Here is a 12,960-nt window from a genome sequence, read left to right as displayed (position 1 = left end):
GGTTAAACCTAAAATGTCTTTTTAAATATATGTGAATTCCAGGCGTTTTTTTGACGTTTCTTATTTTTTAGCTCTGCTTTATTTATCTGCTGGATTTGCCTCGTAATTATTGAAACAATTAAAAAAAATTAAGTTCGGACGGACCGAACTTTTAATATCCTCCACCTTAGGGTAATGGACCATTAGAACCAATTATGACCCACAAATCCCATTTTTTAGACATATTCGTGGGAAAAGTTGGCAAAAATCATCAAAATACCGAATATCGGGAGGTACCGCTATATAGGGCCATACAAAAACGTGGACCTATACATAAAATGTTTCGCCAACGGATCTAGAACCTATTATGACCTACAAATACCAATTCTCAGACATATCCGTGAAAAAATGTGGGAAAATTCATCAAAATACCGAATATCGGGAGGTACCGTTGTATGGAGGCTATACCAAAACGTGGACCTATACATCCAATGTTTCGCCACCGCAGCTAGAACCCACTATGACCAACAGATACCAATTTTTAGACAAATCCATGAAAAAATGCGGCAAAAATCATCAAAATACCGAATATCGGGAGGTACCATTATATGGGGACTATACCAAAACGTGCCCGATATATGTCATTTTCAATTGCAACCATCCTAGATACAATACAAATTATTCTGCTACATTTTGACGCTCTACGTCAAATAATGTGGTCTGTATCGTGATTTTAACAGACGGACAGACAGGCAGGCGGACATCGTTAAATCGACTTAGAATTTTATGCTGATTATGAGTATCTTTATACATTATGGGGTCTACGACGGATATTTAGACATGCTACAAACAGAATGACAAAGTTAATATACCCTCCTTTCCAAGGTGGAGGGTATGAAAAGTCAACAAAAATTAATGGTGAAATATTTTCACCATTTTTCTTGAAAATTGTCAACATAATTCTTATTCTGAATTAAATTATTGGGAGACATATTGGCATTTGTTTTGTATTTTTCAATTTTTTTTTTAACTTTAAAATATTTTATTAATGAAGACATTTGTAATCGTCAAGCAAAATAAATCGTCGAGGTTTTGTTAATGTGTATTGAAGCAAGTTTTCACATTAGCATTACTACTGTATTCACTTCAATACCAATAATGACTTTACATAATATCAAGTAAAAACAGAAATACAAAACAAAACAAATTACCGTTCAAAAACTTCAAAAAACACAAAAGAGTTCAAGTTCAAAGTTATGAAGTTGTAAGACGCAACACAAAAAAAAAGAAAAACAAATTAAAAAAAAATAACGAACAAGAGTGGTAAAGTATGTGTTAATGTGAATGATAGACATTTATTTCAGATTTAAACAAAAAGCGAAAATAGTGCACAGAGAAAGTTGAAATTTACAACAGTTAATGACCGAACAGAAAGAGCTATAAAATCTCAATGACATTTTGTGTGGCCTTCAGAAGCGAGCCACTGGCGCCCAGATATTCCCTGATGCTTGGTATGTCGGGGAATTGACGAAAAATAGCTGAGGGTGGTCGACGATCTTTCGGATGAAATGGCTGGGGTAAATTGTAAATACCACCCACTGGGTTAATGAAATAATATTTAGATGGCTTGTTTTCAATTTCATGCAGATTTAGCGACGAGTTTGTGGATTGAGGTAAATTGGCCACAATGGTTTGCAGAGAGTTTAAATATTGATTTAAGTTATGGAAATCAACGGGTTGCTCTGAATTGTCCTGGGGTAGGGTGGCAAACTCTTCCCAATTGCCAAGAATTTCTGGGGATATTTCCGTATCAGATGAGCTGGTGGGTGGCGATGAGGGTAGTGTTGATTCTTCAAGAGTTTGTAAATTTGTGGCTTGCAGAAGATTTCGTATTGTGGTCATGACATCATCATAAATCAAAGATGTGTTGAGCGGTGATGGCGAGGAATCGGCGAAATATTCATCTTCCACGGTGGCCACCAAAAAAGGTTTGTGTCTTAAGTCTTTTGTTTTGCGTTCAGTTAGACGTTCTCCAAAACGTTTAGCCGCTGTTGTTGTGGTCAAACTTTGGGGTCGTTGTGTACTGGAGGGGTATTGTTGGCTCTTTCGGAAAGTTGTTGTATTTACAGCTTCGATTATACTTTGCATGCATTGGATTTGTTGCCTCAAATTATGTATGTGAGTGTGTGCACTTTGAGCTGATGACCTTGAATCGTCGCAATTCTGTTGTAAATTTGTTGAGTTGGTGTAATTTTTGATTTGTTCCATAATAACATTGGTTGCCTTCACTGAATTCTCTAATATTTCGATGACCGCATCTTCGTGTAATTGTGTAATTGGCTTTCGAAAGGGTCTTCCTGTAGTGCGGCCTAGCGTCTCCTTGTGGAGTAAAGTTGTCGAGCCCGTTTCCTCGGTTGTTGCCGTGCCTACATCAATATCTTCATAAACGTTAAAATTATCCAAATAAATTGAAGCATTTTTTACCAATTCATTGATGCGATCCAATAGCTCATCACCCTTCAGCGTTTCATAGTCCGTCGATCCGGTTTGCCTTTTAATGCGTTTCTTGATGAATTTGCGACGATTTTTATTTGCCTTCTCCTGTGGCTGATAGTATTCTCGAATTCCATTGACTTTTTGCTCTTGGCCCTGAACATATTGCTGTTGTTCCTGCGACTTTTCCCAAATTACAGTTTGTATCTTTTTAGTCTTGACTCGTTGTCTAGGGGCCGAAGGAATTTTGGGTTTATATTTTTTCAAATAATTTTCAGTTTTCCTTACGGAAGCCAATATTTCGATGGGTAAATTTTCGGTTTCTTCTATTTCCAAATCCATATCCAAAGGTTTTTTGGTACCTCGTAAATGTTTCAGGGGTTTCTTTGGTCCAACATTAATTTGAGGTCTGCCTGGTCTTGCTTTCCCTGGAGGGTTTTTTGGTGGTGGTGGAGGTGGCTCTCGTTTGGCTGGTTTGATTTCTCTGCCAATAATTGCCTGTCCATTTTGTCGACTCTGCATTAATATTTTTAATTGTTCAAAATGTTTTGGAGGCTCTATAACATGTATCACATCATCCGCATCTTCATAGACGAAGGCATTTCTAACTCGGTGAATACTGGGATATGATTGTGGTGGCGGTGGGGTTGCTGCATGGGTGGTTGTTTCGGCTGCCTCTTCCCTTATTGTCAATGCCTGTGCCAAGGATACACCATACAACAGCAACAAATATATAAATGTTTTCGATTGATGCAACACGTCCATGGGATTTTCCGAAATCGTGGATATTTGAAAAAAAAAAAACTCTGCGTACACTTGAAAATGTTTCGAACAACTGCCATGAAAATCCATCGATTCCAAGACTTTATAATATTTGCGCGATTTTTTATATTATATTTCCACTTGTCCAACCACTTTTCCACATTGAGAGTTACTTCAGTGGCCGTTTTCCAATATCTGCAAAATAGCTGTATTACCTCAACACATGAAAATGAAGACAAATGAAAGTGAAAACTGAATTGGAGTCTTTTTTTGTTGCATCTTTAATTGTTTGCTACACTTGGAAATATAATTTTGAAATCTAAAAATTATAGAAAAAATTAGATCAACATATTGAAGTATAAATGAGGGAAAAATATTGGTATGTGTGATCTTAGAAGAAGATTAATATTATACTAATTTCTGTCAAGTTTGGATCAAATCGGAATCTGACTTCAAGAGCTTCATGTGACCAACCTGTCTGACAAAAAGATGGTCTAAAGAGAGGCTGATGCTATAGAAGTATATGTCAGATTGAAAATAAAGGAAATATCCAAAGTGACTGAGTGGTCGCAAATCAAAATATAAGTTTTAGGTCAGGAGGGAAAATGCTTAATATCAACCCACACCTATATTATTTTTGGAGATTTTCGCAAAATAGAACAGTGTTGGCATGTTTGTGTTTTTTACTATGGTATCCCGACATAGTATTTTGTTGTGGCAAAATGGTCAGGCCTAATCCCATTATTGTTGTTTAGACCAAAAACTGATTTTATTATGAGTTTGAAGTTCCTCTAGAGGACACAATTGTAGACCATCTGTCGCGGAATTTAGACTTAGAGTTTAGAATAGACAGAAACCAAAAATTTAGCTTGGCCATCGAATAATATGTTTTTAGCGTATGAAAAGGGCACAACTTCGGTGTTAAATATACCAAAACCTGTATTTATCAGAAAATTTCCCAGAAAAATGCATTAAAAAGCGGAATCACAAAAAAAAAAAAAAAAAAAAAAACGGAAAAGGCAACTTCTGAGCATTAAAATTTATGTCGGTTTTGTAGACGTTTTTGATACGGTGTGACAAAATGCATTCTTCTTATTAACTGCAAGAAATATCGAGTAGATTGTGAAAGAAAAGCATTTTGAAAATTTACATCGAATCCGTTAATTTTAGGAGTGTCATCGGCAATTTTACTGATAACAAATTTGAAACCCTCAAGCGAGCCACCAAAGGAGTCCTTTGATATCTATTTTAAGATATGATTAAAACCTCCCTTTAAATGGGGTCGGAACATGTTAAAATATTCTACAACACTTAATCATAAAATTTTACTGTAGACCTATATACGCCAAGGGTCTACATCTTACCTAAGTGCCAGTAATTCGTATAAGGTGAAATAAAACAAGTAAAAAAGCAGTAAGTTCGGCCGGGCCGAACTTTGAATACCCTCCACCATTTGGAACGACTTAGGAAATTTTCAAAAATCTCAAAAATACCGAATATCGTAAGGTGCCGATATATTGGGGTGATATACAATATTGTGGACCTATACAGACAAATCTACATCGGAAAAGTAATCACAATGAACTTCTTGTGTGGAATTTCACACAATTCCATTGAAAAATGTGGTTAAAATCATCAAAATATCGAATATCGGGGGTACCGTTATATGGGGGCTATACGATATCATGGACCCATAAAGACAATTCTCATTCAGTGGGTAAAGTGCTCACAAGGAACTCCTTGTGTAGAATTTCAGACAACTCTGTTGAAAATTGTGGCTAAAATCATCAAAATACCGAATATCGAGGTGTACCGTTATATGGGAGCCATACGATATCGTGGACCGATATAGTCCATCTTCGAACTTGACCTGCCTGCTTTATTCGTTTTGACCGTAGCGTGATTACAACAGACGGACGGACAGGGTAAAATCGTCTGGAACCTCATTTACGGAGGAACCTCATTTTGTAACCATTTTTGGGTGGCGCGTGCTGAGTGCGATGGTGATGTTTGCGTGCCCAAGGCTTTAGTTCTGGTGGCCAACCGAACGAGAACATTTTCTGCTGACCTCTTTGGCAAGTAAACACGATCATTTCGTTTGTTTACAAACTGCTGGACAACGAATGTTCTCTCATCGGAAACGGAGAAACAAAATTCGGCAGTTCATCACTTTCGGCCAAGCGATGTAACTCTTTAGCTCTTGTGAGTCTATTTTCTTTCTGTTGCGGTGTAAGTTCTTGCACTTTTTGGAATTTCAATGGCTTTACCCCAAGCTCATTTTACGAACCATTTTTCGGCCATTGCGACGCGAATTACGATCAGGTCGCTTCTTTATTTTTCGAATCATTTCTGCTGATTTTGCTGTTTTCTTCCGTCCACTTCCTTGACGTCGGGATACGCTACCAGTATCACACAATCGGTAACGAGCGATGGTACGAGACACAAAATATTTATTCACATTTGAAATGCTGGAGTGCTCTAACGATAGCAACTTGTGGTTTTCCAGCCAAATATGTAGAAATCTCACTATCACGCTTGAATTCCATCACGAATAACTTTTTTTCTGGACAATTTTCATTAAAATGCTTTTGTACGCTTGTTAACAATATAATGATCTGTCACTGGAATAATTTTAACAGCTGTCGGGCGAGTAGCTTGGAATTGACAGTGGTCTGAAGTTGATTGCAGTTTTTCATCAAAATATATTTTTCAAATTTTATCGAGATAGGTTCAGCCTAATTGAAAAAAATGTTGGCATATCCGACCGAATTTAGCCTAGTAGCAAGTGCTTCAAATTACGTGAAAATATAGCTATGTATCCCATATACATGTTCCATATGATATAGTGTTCAAGTCCCTGACATTCGTAATATGCACTCCTCGACAATTATATTTGGTACCAGACATCTTATAGAGCTCAGATATACCTCTTTACTTTATCGTGATCGTTTAAGATTTGGATATAGCTCCCATATATATCCTCACCCGATTTCCCTGTTATTGTTTACCAAAAATGTAATATCGGTCCAAATTGGTTAGTTTTTTTTTTCAAATTTAACCGAACTTCTCGAAAAGATATCGTGCACTCCATGGCAATGTCACTTGGTATGAGAGATAAAAATGTCTCCGTCAAATTTGGTGAAAAAGTAGTTCCCTCTGAAACCAAATTGCAACTGCTCCAAAGTCATCATATGCATTTCAATAAGGTTCATAGCTGGTATGATCTTCCTCACATATATTTTCAATATAAACGTTTTTGTTACGGGAGCTCTACTAAATATGAATAGTGATGTAGGTTAATATATAGTCGGCCCCACCTGACTTTTGACCTTTTCTTACTGGTTTTTAAATAAGGTAAACAAAATTTTGCTGATAATTTTTTCCTCGAACTCTCTTCTAGCTGATGCATGAATGTAACATAAAATTTCGTCTAAGTCCGAAAGTGTTAAAAGAAGATTTATTCTGCATTCAATTTTTCCTTAAACCTGAGAATAAACCATTTAGTAAGCAAAATTATTTAAAAAAAAATTACATTCGATTCGATTTATATGAAATTTGTATTTTGGTTTCTTTAGGGGGGTGGAAAACCCTTTGACAGAATATATTTAATATAAGTATAATATTAAGGGCCTCCAGCATAAAAACGTCTTCTATATCTTGTATGTTTGATTGCGTGCATGTTTGTAATTTAAGCCTTTCCTGAAAATTTCTACATAATCTATAGCATCGCCTGAAAGTAACATAGGCTATAGAAATTTTTGAAATACCACTTGAAACTAGAGATATAACATCAGAATCGGAGATACCTCCAAAAATGTAGTTTTTGTATGCACATATCTCTTGATAGGTTATATATACAATTGTATCTACAATTTGGAATGTGTGATGAAATTCGGTACAAAAAATTGGCCAAATTATATAGAAATCGGATCAGATTTGGGTATAGCTCCCATATACATTTTCAGCCGATTGGGTGTATTTTACGCACCAAACACGATATGTATATCCGATTGTAATGAAAAATATTTTTTCAAATTGTTTTGAAATCGGTTTAGATTTGGATATTATTTTACTAGGAAACATAGGCCCACGTCGCTTTTGCAATGGCATTAGTTCAATCGTTAAAAAAAATTCTACACAACAATTTAATTGAGGCTACGATTATTACGGGGAAGTATGTAAGTTCAGTTTATTTCTACATCGACTCCCTTTAATAGCAACAGAAATGAAGTTCATCTTTAAATGAATGCAGTTTCCTGCACGCTTGGCATTTGCAATGACAGATAATAAATCCCAAAAAAAAAACCTCTTCGTGTATGTGGACTTAGTTTGGCATGTTCACGCGTTGTTTGGCCGATTTGGTTGTTTACGCTCCTGAATTAACATAAAAAGTTGTATATTCTAAAGCATTAGCAAAACGCTCCGTGTTCACTCAGTTATATTTATAAAGAGCGACAAAGGATCGACCGCAAATCGTCGTATAGACCCTAATATACGGCTACATTCTGTATTTTTAAGATTTTAACAGAATTTTAAACGGATTTTATTTTTTTGAAAACTGCCAAATTTGTACAAAATAGTGGAGGGTATTCAAAGTTCGGCCCGGTGGAACATAAGCCTTTTTACTCCTTTCAAATAATGGAGGGTAAAAATGAGAGCTTGTAATGAGTAATTTTGCTGGGAAGTTTCAGCAAATGTCAGATTTAATATTCGAAACGTTTGTTAAAGCTAATCTATATCTATTTCTCGTAATAGCATGCAAATACAAATTTCTGCAAGTGTAATAATGGCTATCTGGTGTCCATGCAGCAGTACAACATCCTCAATGTCGTTCACGTCTGGTTTGGTTGGTATTGTTTTTATTTTTTACAGTTTTGCTGGTGTTTCGTTTGTTTTGTTTTTATTGATATTTTTCGCACAGTTCACTTCAGCCAATGAATGAATGAATGACTGGGTTGTACATCAGTGGTCCGATGGTCGCTGTCATGGTCAGTATGATGTTGAAGTCGATGTTGCATGGATGTAACACACCACACCACAAGTCGATTGGTTGCACATTGAAGTGTTGGTGGCAGAGTTATGTTTGCTGTGTTTCTTCAACGTTTTTTTCTGGATGATATGAACTGTGATATGTATATTTCTTTGGTTGTTTCACGTTGGCGTATATTGTATAAGGTGTAGTGTAAAGTTGGCAGAAATTGGTGGCATTACTCCATATACCTCAATATCTCTGGCGCACATAGATGATAAAGTGTAACATTTGATCTGGGTAGTAATTTGAACAGCACACTGGATATATTGGACAGGAAGAGATGAATAAGAAACTGGTTAATTGGTTGTTTTTTTCTATCATTGGTTTACGAAAGGAAAATTATAATTATTTTGCATGTGAGTTTTATAGCTCAGAATTATATTTGCATACAATGTATTATAATGTGATAGAAAGTTGTGTATGGTAGGGTAAATTGTACTTATATAGGGATAGTTAACAGAAACAAAGGAAACAAGTAAGCAAAGGCTATAGTCGTGCGGGGCCGACACATGCGATACCTACAACACTAAAATTTGTTCAAGGTCCCCTTAGGTCTAAATGCTTTTTGGAAGATTTCGTTTTTGAAAAAAAAAAAAATGTTAAAAATAATGCCCCAGTCCTTAACTCTCTTCTGATGCGAAATTCCTTGTCGATTAGTTTTCAATTGTGGTCTATTGAGCGACTACAAAATTAGAAAAATTTAAATTTTTTAGTACATTTTAACATTTAAATGTACATCTTGAGAACAATAGGCTTTAATTCTGACCCTAACCTTACCTCTATGCTAAATTTCGTGAGGATCGGACGTTAATTGCGACATGCATATTATACCCTCAAAATTTAGTGTTGCGGGGTATAAAAATTAAAAAATTGCAATTCAAAATTACAAGTCAAATTGAAAAAATCGCATGCGATAAAAAATATGACAAAAATTAAAAAAATGTACCAACAGATATTCACTTGTTATACCCTCCACCATACTATGGAGGGTATATTAATTTTGTCATTCCGTTTGTAACTCCTCGAAATACTCATGTCAGACCCAGCAAAGTATATATATTCTTGATCAGCGTAAAATTCTAATACGTTTTAGGCATGTCCGTCTGTGTGTCTGTCTGTCCGTCTGTCTGTCTGTCTCTTGTAATCACGCTATCTTTCGAACAAATTGATATAGAAGGCTAAAATTTTGCACACATGTATATTTTGCCAGTAGGCAGGCTAAGTTCGTAAATGGGTCATGTAGGTCCACGTCTTCATATAGCCCCCATATAACGGTACCTCCCGATATTCGGTATTTTGATGATTTTAGCGGCATTATTCACCGGAATTGTTTCAAATTTGGCGTTAAAAGTTCGTAATGGATACTACAGCCTAAGTCAAAAAATGAGCCATGTAGGTCCACGTCTTCTTATAGCCCCCATATAACGGTACCCCTCGATATTCGGTATTTTGATGATTTTAGCGACATAATTTACCGGAATTGTTTCAAATTTGATATTTGAAGTTCGTAATAGATACTGCAGCATACAACAGAAAATGGGCCATGTAGGTCCACGTCTTCGTATAGCCCCCATATACCATACCCCCAATATTCTGTATTTTGATGATTTTGCATGTGAAATTCGTAATGGATACTTCATCCCATGCCATCTGTGCAGGTCCACGTCTTCGTATAGCCCCCATATAACGCTACCCCCTATATTCGGTATTTTTATGATTTTAGCTACATTATTTACAGATTTTTCTTCAAGTTTCGCATTTAAATATTGTAATAACTTATGACAAAAGTTGTCTATGCAGGTCCACGTCGTATAGGCATTCGGTATTTTTAAGATTTTAACAGAATTTTTAACGGATTTTATCTTTTTTTGGAAATTGCCAAATTTGTATCAAGTGGTGCAGGGTATTAAAAGTTCGGCCTGGCCGAACTTACAGCTTTTTTTACTTGTTATTGCTATATTTTTCCGCGATTTTTTTATTTTATATGTTTCTGGCAAGAGGCCATTCCGAATTAATGAGAATTGTGAAAATTGGCCCCGCGGTTCTTGACTTATAAGCGGAATAAATAAGATATATTCTTTTACATATATATTGTACCTGTTTTACTATACATATATCAGATTTCTTGGTTATCAGCATCACTTTAGTATCAGAAGTGACCTTTTAATGTATTTGTAATTTGGCTAGGGTTAAAAATATTCGCGGTTTAGTGGAAATTTTCTTATTTCCTCACAGGAAATAAAATAGACTTCTGCCCAGTCCTAAACTTTAAATCCATGTAAATTTCCGCTTCTGTTGGTTCATTATTGTGGCTTATGGAGCAACTGCAAAGGCATGAAATTTTGCATTTCAACCCCTAAATATTATGCGATCACCTTCAAAGACAATATGGTTCTATTCTGACCCTAACCCCACCTCTATTTTTAATTTCGTGAGGATCGGGCCCTAATTACTTTCTTATGGGTTAACCCATTGGGTTTGGATTTAAATTGTCATATCCATTATTTTTACTTCAAATAAATCCTCTCAAAGTAGGTTAACCCTACAAAAAGTTCTAACGTAAACATGGCATTATGTGGGAAATCAATATTTTGAGGTGCTACATAATTTTTGGCCCAATCAAACTTATAATACCCCCAACACTTAGTGTTGTGGGGTATAAATACATAGGATGTTCATATTTTAACAATGATTTTACATTTGGGTATATTTACCTTGGAATCTTTTTGCCCCAGGAAGCCAGAATATATATTTTCGTCCATCTTGTTGTCGTTTTTCGAATGTAGTCTTACTTCAGTTACAAATGTTTTATTCTAAACTTACAACTACATTTGAAGGATAGATTATTCTTATTTCACCTTCACTTTATGGCTTACATGACCTTGTTCAAATCCCATATGTTTAAGCCACCAGCCATTTCTGCCCCATTGTTTTACAGCAAATCTCACTTCCAGCTAGAAGACAATAATTAGTTTTGAATATTTCCTTGCCATGGCATTGAAAATATTACTTCGTAGTTAATTCCTAATATTTCATTTAAATCATTTAAATATCTTGCGGCTTCATTGACTTTTCTCTATTGTGGGTCAGTGGTAACCCGCACATGTCAAAGAAAACATAACAAATGACCAAAAACTTAAAATCTTATTTCTTGTTTTTATGAATAAAAAAACCCAAAGGTCAGTAAACGAAAAGTCATTAGAAAAAAATAATTTGTTATAGAATAAAGACCCAATTTTTAAATAATTATTGCGCACAAAGCCTGCAGTTAAAGAGACTGCTAGTACGAATGCTGGTTACTCATTTGATGGTGGCAAATGTCTAAATAGTAGAATATTATTACATTTGCTTATCTGGGAACAAAGGGTATTAACAATAGAGGGTATTACAACACAGCACAATTGTTTTAATAAAGTCCAAAGGGGTTTTAATACGAGTATTTTTTATACCCTCAGCCATATGCCTTGAGAGAGCATATATTTGATACGACTAATCCAAGCCTCATCGAAATAACAGTCTTAAACCCTGGGTCTCTTGGAACCATATCCGTTTCAGGTATTGGCGATGTCCGTCCGTCTGTCTGTCTGGCTAGAACGTACTATAACTCTCGAAGGCAGTTTCCAATTTGGTCCAAACCTACTACATCGTAATATTATTATTTAACGTAGATCGAGTTCGGAGATGGGCAATATAGGTCTACTCCATCAAGTACCTTCCCTAAAAAAGTTCAATATTTTGAAGAATTATAACTTTTATATAATGTGACCTACGATTCCGATTGTCTTCAAATTACACACTTCATAATATTATTAACCCAAGGCGTGGTGTGAAGATGGAATATATCGGTCCGCACCTTCTGGTTCCTCCCCCACAAAGGCGCGAAATTTAGACATGGTACATCTTAATATTTCCATCACTACCAGATCTGTTATAAAGATGGTACAGATCGGATCATTTCTTCTGGTATCTCCTCCACGAAGGTTCAAAATTTTAAATAATCAAAACTATCATAAAGTCCGAAATAAGCATCCTGTTCTCTTCAAATTTCACACACACCATTATTTTCACTAACACAAAATGTTCTGCGATCGGCGTACTGCTTCTGGTACGTCCCCCTAAAGGGTTCAAAATTTTGAAAAACACAACCTCATAAAACGGGAAATTTCACACATCCAAATATTTTTGCTAACGCAAGATCTGTTGTGAAGATGATAGATATATACCAGCCCCTTCTGGTACCTCCCCACAAAGGGTCACAATTTCCAATACTTATATCTACCATAATTTGCGAAACAAGTCGGCGATTCTATACAACACACAATACCTAAATATTTTTCGTAGACTAGGGTTAAACTCGGAACTTTTGGGGGAAGATGCTTGAAGAAGTGAACCGATAGATACCATACCTCTATATATAGTGCTGAAAGAAATATTGAATGAATTAATTGGTGTTGAAAAAATCAAGGCCTCCCCATTCCTGTACTTTTAAAATGGGCATTCCGCAAACGCCATCCAGGAATTTTTATTAATCAATTTATTTTTTTGTTGCCATTAAATTTTATATGAACAAATCTAAATGGGAGTCAATCGTATGTAATTTGATGACACTTTTTGCGCAGTCAATTTTGAACAAAGCAATTTTTATATTTTATTTTGCTATTAAATTTGTTACACAAATTTTTTTATATTTATTT

At 35.6% G+C, this 12,960-nt stretch overlaps 1 protein-coding gene across 1 annotated transcript; it reads right to left on the bottom strand.

Annotated features, from left to right (window-relative positions):
- Positions 1-1,416: 1,416 nt before the first annotated feature.
- LOC101900771 (coiled-coil domain-containing protein 18) lies at positions 1,417-3,237 on the bottom strand. Its single transcript, XM_005176551.1, has one exon. It carries the CDS (start codon positions 3,235-3,237, stop codon positions 1,417-1,419), a length of 1,821 nt encoding a protein of 606 aa, XP_005176608.1.
- Between the last annotated feature and the right edge of the window lie 9,723 nt (positions 3,238-12,960).

The sequence above is a fragment of the Musca domestica genome, unplaced genomic scaffold, assembly GCF_030504385.1.
Source record: "Musca domestica strain aabys unplaced genomic scaffold, Musca_domestica.polishedcontigs.V.1.1 45, whole genome shotgun sequence".
In the NCBI taxonomy this organism is placed as follows: Eukaryota; Metazoa; Arthropoda; class Insecta; order Diptera; family Muscidae; genus Musca; species Musca domestica.
The sequence above is the reverse complement of the archived record's forward strand: the minus strand, read 5'-3'. Positions and strand labels throughout refer to the sequence as shown.

Coding starts and splice junctions, on each gene's coding strand:
- LOC101900771 (XM_005176551.1), bottom strand. CDS start 3,237: ATGGACGTGTTGCATCAATCGAAAACATTTATATATTTGTTGCTGTTG.